Here is a 15,039-nt window from a genome sequence, read left to right as displayed (position 1 = left end):
ATTTCTTCTCATAAAACGAGGTTACAGGTGGATCCTCAAATGTCGCAGACACGATGGGTTCTTTCCCAAAGCTCCATAACGCTGGATATCCATCTGGGTTTTGGATCCGGAAGGTGACAGAGCCACCCACGGCCCCGACCAGCTCTGTGGGGTCTTCGGCGCTCGCTGGGGAGAGAAGGTGGGATGGGGGTGGGATGGAGGTGGGATGGAGGTGGGATGGAGCACCTTCCTCATCCTCCTCCTCCTCCTCCTCCTCTTCCTCTCCTCCTCCTCCTCCTCCTCCTGCTCTTCCTTCTCTTCCTCCTCCTCCTTTCTTCCTCCTCCTCTCCTCCTCCTCTCCTCCTCCTCCTGCTCTTCCTTCTCCTCCTCCTGCTCCTCTCCTCCTCATCCTCCTCCTCTCCTCCTGCTCCTCCTTCTGGTCCTCTTCTTCTTCCTCTTCCTTTCTTTCTCCTCCTCCTGTCTTCCTCTTCCTCCTCCTCCTTATCCTCCTCCTCCTGCTCTTCTTCCTTCTCTTCCTCCTCCTCCTTTCTTCCTCCTCCTCTCCTCCTCCTCTCCTCCTCATCCTCCTCCTCCTCTCCTCCTCCTGCTCCTCCTTCTGGTCCTCTTCTTCTTCCTCTTCCTTTCTTTCTCCTCCTCCTCCTCCTGTCTTCCTCTCCTCTGCTCCTCCTCCTCTTCATCTGCCTCTTCCTCCTCCTCCTCCTCCTCCTCCTCCTCCCCCAGCCCCCAGCCCCACTCACCGCCCCCCGAGCAGAGCAGGGTGAGGCAGAAGATCCCAAAGCCGCTCAGCCCCATCCTGGGCTCCACCCTTCTCTGCTCCTCCTGCGCCACCTCTTCCTTCCCCTTCTGCCGCAGGAAGTGTCGCGAGGGGCGCGAGGGGCTGGAACTGGGGGAGGAACGGTGAAAATCACCCCTGGAGATGGTCTGGTTCCTCCACCCCATGGAGCCATTTCTCCACCCCATGGAGTCATTTCTCCATCCCATGGAGTCATTTCTCCATCCCATGGATTTATTTCTCTGACCTAGAGATTCCTTTTTCCATCCCATGGATTTATTTCTCTGACCTAGAGATTCCTTTTTCCATCCCATGGAATTATTTTTCCACCCCATGGATTCCTTTCTCCACCCCATGGAGTCATTTCTCCATTCTTGGATTCATTTCTCCATCCCATGGAATTACTTCTCCATCCCATGGAGTCATTTCTCCACCCCACAGAATCGTTTCTCCACCCCATGGAGTCCTTTCTCCATCCCATAGATTCCTTTCTCCATCCTAGAGATTCCTTTTTCCACCCCATGGATTCCTTTCTCCATCCCATGGAATTATTTCTCCATCCAGCTGGGATATTGGGAAGAAATTCCTCCCTGGCAAGGTGAGGAGCTCCTGGCCCAGGTGATTCCATGGATTCTCCACCCCTGGAAGTGTCCAATTCCAGCTTGGAGCCACCTGGGATGGTGGGAATGTCCCTGGATGTGGATCTTTAAGGTTCTTTAAGGTTCCTTTCCATCCCAAACCATTCCAGGATTCCCTGGGTTGGTTCAATGGGATTTTAGGGGTAAATTCTGGATTTTTGGGATCAATCCTGGATCCTATCCAGGTAATTCCATGGATTCTCCATCCCTGGAAGTGTCTAATTCCAGCTTGGAGCCACCTGGGATGGTGGGAATGTCCCTGGATGTGGGATTGGAACTGGGAGGTCATTAAAGTCCCTTCAGCCCAACCCAGTCTGCACCAGCAGCTCCCAGTCCCTCAACCGGGGCAGAAGTTTTAAATAACTAAATTTAATTAAATCAAAACATTTTAAAATGTTTTTAATCCAGCTGGCCCAGATTGAAAACCAAAATTTCCCCCCAAAATTTCCCCACGAGGCGTCGGCGCGTGACCTTCCCAAAATAACCCGGATTCGGGAAGTGCCGCTTTCCCAATTTTCGCCCCGCAGACTGGGGTGGCTTTTGGGGTCACCGAGGGGACAAGGAGCAAAAATGGGCAAAAATCCGGGAGATTTGGGATCGTCCAGCCACCAGGGGTTGAGGGATTGGTTGTTCTCGGAGAAGGTGGAGCTTGTGGGACAGTTAAGGTGTAAGAAATACGCATCGACAGGAAATTTCTGTGACTTCTCGCCAATTCCGGTGCTTCTGTTAAAATATAAAAATAAAAATAATGTGGGAGGAAGAGGAGAGTGTTTGTGGTTTTTCACCCCAAGCTGGGCTGGGGAGGAGCAGCTTTAGGTGGCTGGAAGGAGAAGTCAAGGAGGACAATCCCACCGAAATGATGGAAATCGGAGCTGGAAAATTCTGGTTTTTTCTGGAAAACTCCAGGTGAGGATGGCAGCTGGGACAAGAACCCCAAAAAATCAAATATTAACAAATATTTTTTGCGCCGCGGCCCAAAAATCGAATATTAACAAATCCCAGGAGCATCTCTGGGGAACAGAGAGGATTCTGCACAGGATGGACTTGGAGCTGCTGGAGAAATTCCAGAGTTGGATCAGGATGATCCGAGGGATGGAGAAGCTCTGGAGCGAGGAAAAAATGGAAAATTGGGATTTTTCAGCCTGGAGAAGAGATGGTTTTGTGGTGACCTCACCGTGACCTTCCAGGACCTGAAGGAGCTGCAGGAAGAACGAAAGGAGGTAATTTCCATGGGGCTGGAGAGACGGGAAAAGTGGGAATGGCTTTTGGGTGCGTGGGATTTTGGGAATTGGGAATTTTGGGAATTGGGAATTCCTGGCTGGGATGGAATGTCCAGAGAATGTCCAGGGCCGGGTTGGACAGAACTTGGAGCAACCTGGGATGGTGGGAAATGTCCTTATCCACGGAAAAAGGTGGGATTTAAGGTCTCTTCCCAACCAAACCATTCCATGGTTTTTCCAACCTCAAGGATGTTCTGGAGTCACCAATCCATGATCACCAACTCCTGGGATATTTTTCCCATAGTAATTTCCAGGACAATTCTCTCCTCAGGTGGTCACCAAGGGTCACCAAGGGCCACCTGAGTCATTTTGTCCCCATGTAGCCGTGATGTCCCTCATGCCATGATCACCAATTCCTGGGATATTTTTCCCATCATAATTTCCAGGATAATTCTCTCCTCAAGTGGTCACCAAGGGTCACCAAGGGTCACCAAGGGTCACCAAGGACCACCCGAGTCATTTTGTCCCCATGTAGCCGTGATGTCCCTCACGCCATGATCACCAATTCCTGTGATATTTTTCCCATCATAATTTCCAGGACAATTCTCTCCTCAGGTGATCACCAAGGACCACCTGAGTCATTTTTCTCTCGTGGACAGAACTTGGAGCAACCTGGGATGATGGGAAATGTCCATGGAAAAGGGTTGGATTTAAGGTCTCTTCCCACCCAAACCATTCCATGTTTTTTCCAACCTCAGGGATGTTCTGGAGTCACCAATCCATGATCACCAATTCCTGGGATATTTTTCCTGTAATAATTTCCAGGATAATTCTCTCCTCAGGTGGTCACCAAGGGTCACCAAGGGCCACCTGAGTCATTTTGTCCCCAGGTAGCCGTGATGTCCCTCACGCCATGATCACCAATTCCTGGGATATTTTTCCCATCATATTTTCCAGGGTAATTCTCTCCTCAGGTGGCCACCAAGGGTCACCAAGGGTCACCAAGGACCACCTGAGTCATTTTGTCCCCAGGTAGCCGTGATGTCCCTCACGCCATGATCACCAATTCCTGGGATATTTTTCCCATCATATTTTCCAGGGTAATTCTCTCCTCAGGTGGCCACCAAGGGTCACCAAGGGTCACCAAGGACCACCTGAGTCATTTTGTCCCCAGGTAGCCGTGATGTCCCTCACGCCATGATCACCAATTCCTGGGATATTTTTCCCATCATATTTTCCAGGGTAATTCTCTCCTCAGGTGGCCACCAAGGGTCACCAAGGGTCACCAAGGACCACCTGAGTCATTTTGTCCCCAGGTAGCCGTGATGTCCCTCATGCCATGATCACCAATTCCTGGGATATTTTTCCCGTCATAATTTCCAGGACAATTCTCTCCTCAGGTGGTCACCGAGGACCACCTGAGTCATTTTCCCCCCGTGGCCGTGACGTCCCTCACGCTCCACCCACCCCAAACCCCTTTTCTGGAAAAACTGACCAAAACCACCAACATACAAGCGGAGTTTTGCACCTCCAGGTTCCTCTGCAGCTGTGAATTTGTTCCGCTCTTGACACATCGTTCCTTCCTGTCACACATCTCTCACCATGTGACCTCGGTGGAGAGAAAAGACCGCCCAGGCTCTGTCGTTCCTGCTCGCTGGGAGAACTTCGGGGCGCTTGGTGCCCCCCAAATCCTCTCGGAGCTCTGGAGGGAGATGGAAGCATTCCAGTTCCAGGTTCTCACCCTCCTCATCCTCCTCCACCGAACCAGTAAGTTCTCCTTGTCCTTCGGCGGAGGAATCGAGGAGCCCATGGGGATCTCGGGGTGGTTTTAGGGTCCTTGTGAGGATCTCAGGGTGGTTTTAGGGTTCTTGGGGTGGTTTTAAGGTCCTCATGGGGATCTCGAAGTGGTTTTAGGGTCGTCATGAGGATCTCAGGGTGGTTTTGGGTCCTAGTGAGGATCTTGGGGTGGTTTTAGGGTTCTTGGGGTGGTTTTAGGGTCCTCATGAGGATCTTGGGGTGATTTTAGGGTCCTCATGGAGGTCTCAGGGTGGTTTTAGGGTCCTCCAGGAGAATGGGGTGGAGAATTTTTCAACCTCCCAGGGATTTGGCAATGAGGGCGAAAGATGCCTCAGGTTGCCATGGCAACCGGTTGATAAGGACGGATAACAATCAATCTGATAAGGACTGATAAGGATTTACAACCTCATTCTCTCCCCACCCTCACCGGATGTTCTGCTCTGCGTTCATCTCCCCTCCACGTTCTCTCCGAATTTTCAGAGGTCTCATTTTGACCGTTTCTGCCTCATCTCAGCCCAAAGGGGAAATTCGGGAAGTCATTTCCCGCCTCCTCCCGGGGGTTTTATCACACGAGCCACTCGGTCACCGTTCAGCGGTTGGATTAATCAGCAAACCCCGCGAGTTTATCTCCCCCACCAGCTTTTTCCCTCCCGCGGTCTCGGAAAAATTCCGTTTTCCACGTCCCCATCAGGCTGAGGGAGGCAGAAATTCTGAGTTTGGCCTCAGGGCTGAGGTTCCCAGTTGGAGAAAAACCGGGAAGGAAAGCTCGGTTCCTGGTCTAGACCGAGTGGCGCAGAGTTTTTGAAACGGGAAGTTGCAGAAATAACGAAAAGGGTTTCTTCCTCCTTGAGTTCGTGACCTGCGTGTGGGGTGGGGTGGGGTGGGGTGGGATGGGGTGGGATGGGATGGGATGGGATGGATCCAGAGGGATTTGGGAGTTTGTTCTGGGATGAATCCGAAGGATGTCCTCCTTCTGGATGTCCTCCATTCCAGCTTCATCTCACCTACATCTTACCTCCATCTTACCTTCATCTTACCTTCATCCTACCTTCATCCCAACCTCATTCCACCTTCATCCCAACCTCATCCCATCTTCATTCCACCTTCATCCCAACCTCATTCCACCTTCATCCCACCTTCCTTCCATCTTCATTTCAACCTCATTCCACCTCCATTCCATCTTCATTCAACCTTAACCTCACCTCCATTTTACCTTCATGCCACCTTCATCCCAACCTCATTCCAACCTAATTCCAACCTCATTCCACCTCCATTCCACTTCCAATCCACCTCCATCCCACCTCCATCGCACCTTCATCCCACCTTCCTTCCATCTTCATCCCACCTTCATTCCACCTTAATATCACCTTCATCTTACCTTCATTCCACCTTCATCCCACCTTTATCCCAGCTTCATCCCAACCTCATTTCACTTCCAATCCACCTCCATCCCATCTTCTTCTCACCTTCATCTCACCTTCATTCCACCTTTATTTTACCTTCATCCTGCATTCCTTCCACCTTGATCTCACCTTCATTCCACCTTCATCCCAACCTCATTCCAACCTAATTATAGCCTCATTCCACCTCCATTCCACCTTCATTCAACCTTCATTCAGCCTTCATCCCACCTTCATTTCACCTTCATCCCAACCGTGCTCCACTTCCAATCCACCTCCATCCCATCTTCATTCCACCTTCATCTCACCTTCATTCCACCTTCATTTTACCTTCATCCTGCATTCATTCCACCTTGATCCCACCTCCATTCCACTTCCATCCCACCTTCATCCCACCTTCATCCCACTCTCATTTCACATTCTCTCCCCAGTGTCCGACGGCGATGCCGAAGAGCTGGTCGGGGCCGTGGGTGGATCCATCACCTTCCAGATCAAAAACCCAACTGGAGATACGGCATTCTGGAACTTTAAGAACGATCCCATAGTGACTGTGAAATTCGGGGATCCTCCTCAAACCTTGTTTTCAGAAGAAAAATACAAGACTCGATTTACTGTCTCCAACAATGGCCACACACTCACCATCTCCCAGCTGAGCATGGAGGACGCTGGGATCTACAGCGTGAAGGTTGGAGGGAAAAAATCCACCTTCACCCTCCAGGTGTACAGTAGGTACCATTTTGTGTGGGTTTTTTGGGGTTTTTGCCCTAAAAAAAGAGTTTCCTGACGTTTTCTGGCTCCCCAGGAGAGCTGGCAGAGCCCACGGTGACCTGCGAGTCGCGGAACTGCTCTGCTGGGAGCTGCAGCTTCTCCCTGCTCTGCTCCTCTCCTGGTGCCGGTCCGGGAAATGTCACCTACACCTGGAATTTGGGGAACCAGCCGTGGGCTGAGGGACCCAGGGTGTGGGTGGAGAAATCATCCCAGGACGAGCTGGAGCCGCTGACGTGCACAGCGCGGAACGCCGTGAGCTCCAGGAGTGTCATTGTCACCTCCCCGGAGCGACTCTGCGCAAGTGAGAGTCAGGGGAAGGTGTGGAGTGGGATGGGGTCATCCTGATGGCAGGAGAGACATGGGAAATGTTGGGATTTGGGATTTGGGGTTTGGGATTTGGGGTTTGGGATTTGGGGTTTGGGGTTTGGGATTTGGGGTTTGGGGTTTGGGGTTTGTGATGGGTTGATCCTGATGCCAGGAGAGACATGGGAATGTTGGGGTTTGGGATTTGGAGTTTGGGGTAGGGATGGGTTGATCCTGATCCCAGGAGAGACACCTGAATATTGGGATTTGGGGTTTGGGATGGGGTGATCCCAATGCCAGGAGAGACATGGGAAGGTTGGGATTTGGGTTTTGGGATTTGGGGTGATCCTGATCCCAGGAGAGACATGGGAAAGGTGGGAATTCAGGACTGGGATGAGCTGATCCAATCTGAGGAGAGCCATGGAAAGGTTGGGATTTGGGGTTTGGAATGATCTGATCCCACTGCCCTGAGAGCCACAGTAAATTTGGCATTTGGGGTTTGGGGTTTGGGATTTGGGGTTTGGGATTTGGGGTTTGGGATTTGGGGTTTGGGATTTGGGGTGATCCTGATCCCAGGAGAGACAGGGGAAAGGTGGGAATTCAGGACTGGTATGAGCTGATCCAATCCGAGGAGAGCTATGGAAAGGTTGGGATTTGGGGTTTGGGATGATCTGATCCCAATGCCCTGAGAGCCACAGAAAGTTTGGGATTTGGGGTTTGGGATTTGGGATTTGGGGTTTGGGATTTGGGGTTTGGGATTTGGGGTTTGGGATTTGGGGTTTGGGACAGGCTGATCCCACTGCCCATAAGATCCACGGAAAGATTGGCATTTGGGGTTTGGAATGATCTGATCCCAATGCCCTGAGAGCCACAGTAAATTTGGCATTTGGGGTTTGGGATTTGGGGTTTGGGATTTGGGGTTTGGGACAGGCTGATCCCACTGCCCATAAGAGCCACAGAAAGATTGGCATTTGGGGTTTGGAATGATCTGATCCCAATGCCCTGAGAGCCACAGTAAATTTGGCATTTGGGGTTTGGGATTTGGGGTTTGGGATTTGGGGTTTGGGACAGGCTGATCCCACTGCCCATAAGAGCCACAGAAAGATTGGCATTTGGGGTTTGGAATGATCTGATCCCAATGCCCTGAGAGCCACAGTAAATTTGGCATTTGGGGTTTGGGATTTGGGGTTTGGGATTTGGGGTTTGGGACAGGCTGATCCCACTGCCCATAAGACCTACAGAAAGTTTGGGATTTGGGGTTTGGGATAATCTGATCCCAATGCCCTGAGAGCCACAGAAAATTTGGGATTTGGGGTTTGGGATTTGGGATTTGGAGTTTGGGACAGGCTGATCCCACTGCCCATAAGACCTACAGAAAGTTAGGGATTTGGGGTTTGGGATGATCTGATCCCAATGCCCTGAGAGCCACAGAAAGTTAGGGATTTGGGATGTGGGGTTTGAGATTTGGGGTTTGGGATTTAGTGTTTGGGATTTGGGATGGTCTAATCCCAATGCCCTGAGAGCCACAGAAAGTTAGGGATTTGGGGTTTTGGGATTTGGAATTATCAGATCCCAATGCCCTTAGAGCCACAGAAAGTTTGGGATTTAGGATTTGGGATTTGGGATTTGGAGTTTGGGGTTTGGGGTTTGGAATCTGGGATTTGGGATTGTCTATCTCCACCTTTCCCCCAGTACCCGAGGGCACCACTGACCCATCTCCCCCTTCTCTCCCCTCGCCAGACAACTCCACGCACCTTCCCAGCTCCGGTGAGCTGCCTGTCCATGTCCCTGTCCATGTCCGAGTGTCCCCAGGTGTCCCCAGGTGTCCCCGAGTGTCCCTGAGTGTCCAGAGCAGCTTTTCCATGTCGGGCCGGGGAGGGGATTTGGGATCTTGAACTTCCAAAAACCTTTCCTGGGAATGTTCAGCTTCTCTGGGAATGGTCAGCTTTGGGAATGGTCAGCTGTGGGAATGGTCAGTTCTGGGAATGGTCACCTTTGGGAATGGTCACCTTTGAGAATGGTCACCTTTGGGAATGGTCACCCTTGGGAATGGTCACCCTTGGGAATGGTCACCCTTGGGAATGGTCATCTTTGGGAATGGTCACCTTTGGGGATGGTCACCTCTGGGAATGGTCACCCTTGGGAATGGTCACCTCTGGGAATGGTCATCTCTGGGAATGGTCACCTTAGGGAATGGTCATCTCTGGGAATGGTCATCTCTGGGAATGGTCATCCTCAGCACCCTCTGGGGGATTTAGGGTTTTCTCAAAGTTTGGGGTGGGAGAAGCAAAATCCATCTGTGGTCATTGCATCCTATTGATCCATAGAAATATCCTATAGATCCATAAAAATATCCTATTGATCCATAGAAATATCCTATAGATCCATAAAAATATCCTATTGATCCATAGAAATATCCCATAAATCCATTAAAATATCCTATTGATCCATAGAAATATCCCATAAATCCAAAAATACCCTATTGATCCATAGAAATATCCCATAAATCCGAAAATATCCTATCGATCCATAAAAAATATCCCAAAAATCCGTAAAAATATCCCATAGATCTATAGAAATATCCCATAGATCCAAAAATATCCTATTGATCCATAGAAATATCCCATAAATCAAAACATATCCTATTGATCCATAGAAATATCCCATAAATCCATAAAAATATCCTATTGATCCATAGAAATATCCATAGAAATATCCCATAGATCCATAGAAATAGCCCGTAGATCCATAAAAATATCCCATAAATCCATCAACATCTTTCCAACCCAACAATTCTGGCATTTTGGGGTTTTGGGATTATGGGATTCTGGGATTTTGGGATTCTGGGGTTTTGGGGATTTTGGGATTATGGGATTATGGGATTCTGGGATTCTGGGATTCTGGGATTTTGGGATTCTGGGATTTTGGGATTCTAGGATTTTGGGATTCTGGGGTTTTGGGATTATGGGATTCTGGGGATTTTGGGATTCTGGGATTCTGGGATTTTGGGATTCTAGGATTTTGGGGTTTTGGGATTCTGGGATTTTGGGATTATGGGATTCTGGGGATTTTGGGACTCTAGGATTTTGGGGTTTTGGGATTCTGAGATTTTGGGGATTTTGGGATTTTTGGGATTCTCCCGCTTCTGCTCGTCCTCGTCCAGCTCCACCTCTTCCCCCTGGAATTTGGGATCAGGGAGGGATTTGGGATCAGTTTCCCTCTTCCCCAATACCAGGAAGAATTTGATTTATTTGGGATTTTTCCAACGGATTTTTTCCCTTTTCCAGAATCCCTTTCCGGCAGCCGGGTCGGGATTTGGGTCGTGGTTGGGATTGGGGTCGCGGTGCTTCTGATCCTTTTCCTCTTGTTCTTCTGGAAATCCAAAGGTGAGAGAATTCCCGTGGGGCCGATTTGGGGTGAATTTGGGTGGATTTGGGGTTCTGCTGATTTGGGGCTGATCTTGGGCCAATTTAGGGCTGATTTGGGATGAATTTGGGGTTAATTTGGGGCTGATTTGGGGCTGGTTTGGGGCAGATTTGGGGCTGATTTGGGGTTCTGTTGATTTGGGGTGGATTTGGGGTGAATTTGGGGCCGATTTGGGTGGATTTGGGTGGATTTGGGGTTCTGCTGATTTGGGGTTCTGCTGATTTCGGGTTCTGGTCATTTCGGGTGGATTTGGGGTGGATTTAGGGCCAATTTGGGGTGGATTTGGGGTTCTGCTGATTTGGGGTTCTGGTCATTTGGGGTTCTGGTCATTTGGGGTGGATTTGGGGTGAATTTTGGGGTGGATTTGGGGTTCTGCTGATTTGGGGCTGATTTTGTGTTCTGCTCATTTGGGGCCAATTCAGGTCAAATTTAGGGTGGATTTGGGGCAAATTTGGGGCAGATTGGGGGCAGATTTCGGGTTCTGGTGATTTGGGGCCAATTTGGGATCAATTTAGGGCTGATTGGGGGTGACTTTGGTCCTGATTTGGGGACAGTTTGGGGTTGATTTGGGGTGGATTTAGGGTTCTGATTCAGGGTTGATTGGGTGCTGATTTGGGGTTGAATTTGGGCTGATTTGGGGCCAATTTGGGTCAAATTTGGGGTTGAATTTGGGCTGATTTGGGGTGAATTTGGGGCTGATTTGGGGTTGAATTTGGGGCAAATTTGGGGTTGATTTGGGGTTCTGCTGACTCAGCGCCGTTTCTCCCCCAGGCTGGCAGAAATTCCACTTCTCCAAATCCGGTTCCACATACACAGGTGGGAAGAGAAAATTTTGGGGGAAAAACTGAAAATTCAACCCCAAAAAATGGGATTTTAAAGGGTTTAAATCCTCTTTTCCCCCATCGTTCTGTGAGCAATGAGGAAGGAGAAAAAAATTTGATTTTATCCTGCAAAAGCAGCCAGGAATTTGGGATTTAAACCAAAAAAATCGGATTTTCTCCCAAAGCAGCCAGAAATTTGGGCTTTAAACCCCAAAAAGTGGATTTTATCCCAAAGCAGCAGGAATTTGGGATTTAAACCCAAAAAAAGCAGATTTTCTCCCAAAGCAGCCAGGAATTTGGGATTTAAACCCAAAAAATGGGATTTTCTCCCAAAGTAGCAGGAATTTGGGATTTAAACCCAAAAAAAGCAGATTTTCTCCCAAAGCAGCCAGGAATTTGGGATTTAAACCCCCCAAAATTTTTATTTTCTCCCAAAGCAGCCAGGAATTTGGGATTTAAACCCCCAAAAATTTTTTATTTTCTCCCAAAGGAGCCAGGAATTTGGGATTTAAACCCAAAAAATAAATTGGATTTTCTCCCAAAGCAGCCAGGAATTCGGGATTTAAACCCAAATTTAAAAAATTGGCTTTTCTCCCAAAACAACCAGAAATTTGGGATTTCAACTCAAATAAAAAATCGGATTTTCTCCCAAACCAGCAGGAATTTGGGATTTAAACCCAAAAAAATCGGATTTTCCCTGTCCTTGGTGCTGGAAGTTCATCCCAATCCCAGGATGAGGAGAAATTCCCACTCCGAGGGGTTTTGGGGTCACAGTTTTCCCTAATCTTGAGCTCCTGAGGTTAGGATTTCCTCCAGGGGATTCCCTTCATCCCAAAATCCCCCAAATTCCTGATTTTTTCCCGATTTTTTCCCTTTCCAGAGCCTCCATCTGAGTACACAACGGTGTATGCCCAGGTGGGACCTTCCCCGCAGGTAAATTTGGGATTTCTGTCCTCTGTGGGGTGTTTGTGGGGTTGGGGACACTTTGGGGACACTTTGGGGACACTGTGGGGTCTCTTTTCCATCATGGATTTGGGATTTCTGGATTTAGGATATCTGGATTTGGGATCTTTTCCATCACAGATTTGGGATTTTTGGATTTGGGATATCTGGATTTGGGATATCTGGATTTAGGATCTCTGGATTTGGGATCCCTGGATTTGGGATCTTTGTATTTGGGATTTTTGGATTTAGGATCTCTGGATTTGGGATCCCTGGATTTGGGATCTCTTTTCAATCATGGCGAGCTATTTGGATTTGGGATCTTTGGATTTGGGATCTCTGGATTTAGGATCTCTGGATTTAGGATCTCTTTTCGATCACGGGGGGAACTTTGGATTTGGGATCTCTGAGTTTGGGATTTCTTTTCCATCATGGAGAGATATTTGGATTTGGGATCTCTGGATTTGGGATCTCTTTTCCTCCTTAATGGAAGGATCTTCAGATTTGGCATCTTTGGATTTGGGATCTCTGGATTTGGGGTATTTGGATTTAGGATATCTGGATTTGGGATCTCTGGATTTGGAATCTCTTCCATCATGGATTTGGGATATTTGGATTTAGGATATCTGGATTTGGGATCTCTTTTCCATAAAGGAAGGATCTTCAGATTTGGGATCTCTGGGTTTGGGATCTCTGGATTTAGGATCTCTGGATTTGGGATATCTGGATTTAGGATATCTGGGTTTGGGATCTCTTTCCCAACCCCAAACCCTAAACCACTCCCTCCATCCTTCTCCCCAGTGCATCCCAAACGGAATCCCAAATGGAGCTGCAGCCAAACCAGCGCAGCCTCCGGACGAGGATTCCTCCAAAACCATCTATTCGCTGGTCAAGCGTCCGGCAGGGGTGAGCGAAACCCCATGGGGTGGGGAGAGGGACAGAGCCCCGAAACTGACCCTAAACTGACCCCAAACCTGACCCCAGACTGACCCCAAACCCAATCCTGACCCCAAACTGACACCAAACACAAAACTGAAACCAAAACTGACCCCAAACTGACCCCAACCCCAAACCTGACCCCAACCCCAAACCTGACCCCAACCCCAAAACTGACCCCAAACCTGACCCCAAAACTGACCCCGACCCCAAAACTGACCCCAAACCCAAATCCAAACCTGACCATGAAACGGACCCCAAAACTGACCCCAAACCTGACCCCAAACTGACCCCAACCCCAAAACTGACCCCAACCCCAAAACTAACCCCAAACCTGACCCCAAACCCAAACCTGACCCCAAACCCAAACCTGACCCCAAAACTGACCCCAACCCCAAACCTGACCTCAAACCCGACCTCAACCCCAAACTCAAATCCAACCCCAACCCCAAAACTGACCCCAATCCCAAACTCAAACCTGACCTCAAACCCAAACCTGACCCTGACCCCAACCCCAACCCCAAACCCAAATCCAAACTCAACCCCAACCCCAACCCAACCTCAACCCCAAACTCCCTCCGAAGACAGAACCATCTCCCCAAATCCCAAACCAACTCGTTTCCCCTTTTTCTGCAGGTGGATGACGGGAGGACAGAAAACGTCCAATCGAGTGTCCTGGAGCTCGTTTAGGATCCTGGAACCCATTTAGGGTCCTGAACTGGTTTATGGGGTCTGGAACTGGTTTATAGGCTCTGGAGTTCAAAAAGACCCCGAATTGGTTTAAAGGATCTCTACCTGGTTTAAAGGACCTGAAAGTTACCAAATTTCTGAATTTTCGGCTCCTAGCTTCGGTTAAAGAGAAGAACCAGAAATACCTCCAGGAATTTGATGCTCAAAAGCAGTTTATTGATTAAGGAATGATCTCAGGGATTTTGTTTGTTTGTTTGTTTTGTAAATTATTCTTTTTCTGTTCTGCTGTATTTTGAAAATTACAAAACTTTTTATTTCCTCACTTCGGCTGCAAAGAAGAATCAAAAACAACTCCACCGATTTCATGTGGAAAATTCATTTTTTTAAGGATTTCTCTCCCAATTTTTTTTGGAAACCATCCTCTTTTCTTGTAAATTATTCTTTTTCTGTTCTGCTGCATTTCAAAAGTTATAAAAATTTTCAATTCCTTGCTTTGGCTGAAAACAAGAACCAAAAACAATTCAGAGCATTTGATGTGGAAAATTCTTTTTTTTTAAGGATTTCTCTCCCGATTTTTTGTAAATTATTCTTTTTCTGTTCTGCTGCATTTTGAAAGTCATAAAAATTTTTATTTCCTCACTTCGGCTGAAAACAAAAATGAAAAACAACTCCAAGGATTTAATGCAGAAAATTCCTTTATTTACAGATTTCTTTGCCAATTTTTTTTGGAAACAATTCTCTTTTCTTGTAAATTATTCTTTTTCTGTTCCTCTGCATTTCGAAAATTACGAAACTTTTCAATTCCTCACTTCGGCTGCAAACAAGAACCAAAAACAACTCCAAGGATTTGATGTAGAAAACTCATTTTTTTAAGGATTTCTCTCCAGATTTTTTGTGAATTATTATTTCTCTGTTCTGCTGTATTTTGAAAATTACAAAAACTTTCAGCTCCTCACTTCGGCTGCAAACAAGAACCAAAAACAACTCCAAGGATTTGATGTGGAAAATTCATTTATTTACAGATTTCTCTCCCGATTTTTTGTAAATTATTCTTTTTCTGTTCTGCTGCATTTCGAAAGTAACAAAACTTTTCGGTTCCTCGCTTCGGCTGCAAAAAAGAACCAAAAATAACCGGCGGAGGTCGAAGCCGGAAGAGCCAAACCCTTCCCCCATCGTGTCAAAAATTGTGGTTTTGGGGTTTTGGCTTCTCTTCCCCTCCCCCCACCTCCCCAACCTGCCAAAATCTGCAGAAAAAAAAAGCAAAAAAAAAAAGCTTTTTTTTCTACCCAAAAAAAGCTCAGCGAACCCAGCAGGACTGGGATTTGG

General features: G+C 48.0%; 1 protein-coding gene across 2 annotated transcripts; it reads left to right on the top strand.

Moving 5' to 3' along the window:
- Positions 1-4,243: 4,243 nt before the first annotated feature.
- On the top strand, positions 4,244-13,780 carry LOC146427359 (SLAM family member 9-like). Of its 2 annotated transcripts, XM_085082410.1 has the most exons (9): positions 4,244-4,397; positions 6,259-6,552; positions 6,630-6,896; positions 8,639-8,665; positions 10,186-10,284; positions 11,096-11,140; positions 12,026-12,078; positions 12,889-12,993; positions 13,660-13,780. In XM_085082410.1, exons 1-9 carry the CDS (start codon positions 4,343-4,345, stop codon positions 13,711-13,713), a joined length of 999 nt encoding a protein of 332 aa, XP_084938536.1. In that variant the 5' UTR covers positions 4,244-4,342; the 3' UTR covers positions 13,714-13,780. The 2 variants fall into 2 exon arrangements, with proteins under 2 accessions (XP_084938536.1, XP_084938535.1); XM_085082409.1 differs by lacking the exon at positions 13,660-13,780 and having other exon boundaries at positions 12,889-13,078.
- The last annotated feature ends 1,259 nt before the right edge of the window (positions 13,781-15,039 follow it).

The sequence above is a fragment of the Lichenostomus cassidix genome, chromosome 25, assembly GCF_008360975.1.
Source record: "Lichenostomus cassidix isolate B80296 chromosome 25, HeHo_3.0, whole genome shotgun sequence".
Lineage (NCBI taxonomy): Eukaryota > Metazoa > Chordata > Aves > Passeriformes > Meliphagidae > Lichenostomus > Lichenostomus cassidix.
The sequence above is the reverse complement of the archived record's forward strand: the minus strand, read 5'-3'. Positions and strand labels throughout refer to the sequence as shown.

What these genes read in the sequence shown, in the direction of transcription:
- LOC146427359 (XM_085082409.1), top strand. Translation starts at nt 4,343, where the DNA reads ATGGAAGCATTCCAGTTCCAGGTTCTCACCCTCCTCATCCTCCTCCAC. An exon ending in CACGCACCTTCCCAGCTCCG is followed by an intron (nt 8,666 to 10,185) that starts GTGAGCTGCCTG and finishes TCCCTTTTCCAG; the next exon opens with AATCCCTTTCCGGCAGCCGG. An exon ending in ATCCGGTTCCACATACACAG is followed by an intron (nt 11,141 to 12,025) that starts GTGGGAAGAGAA and finishes TTCCCTTTCCAG; the next exon opens with AGCCTCCATCTGAGTACACA.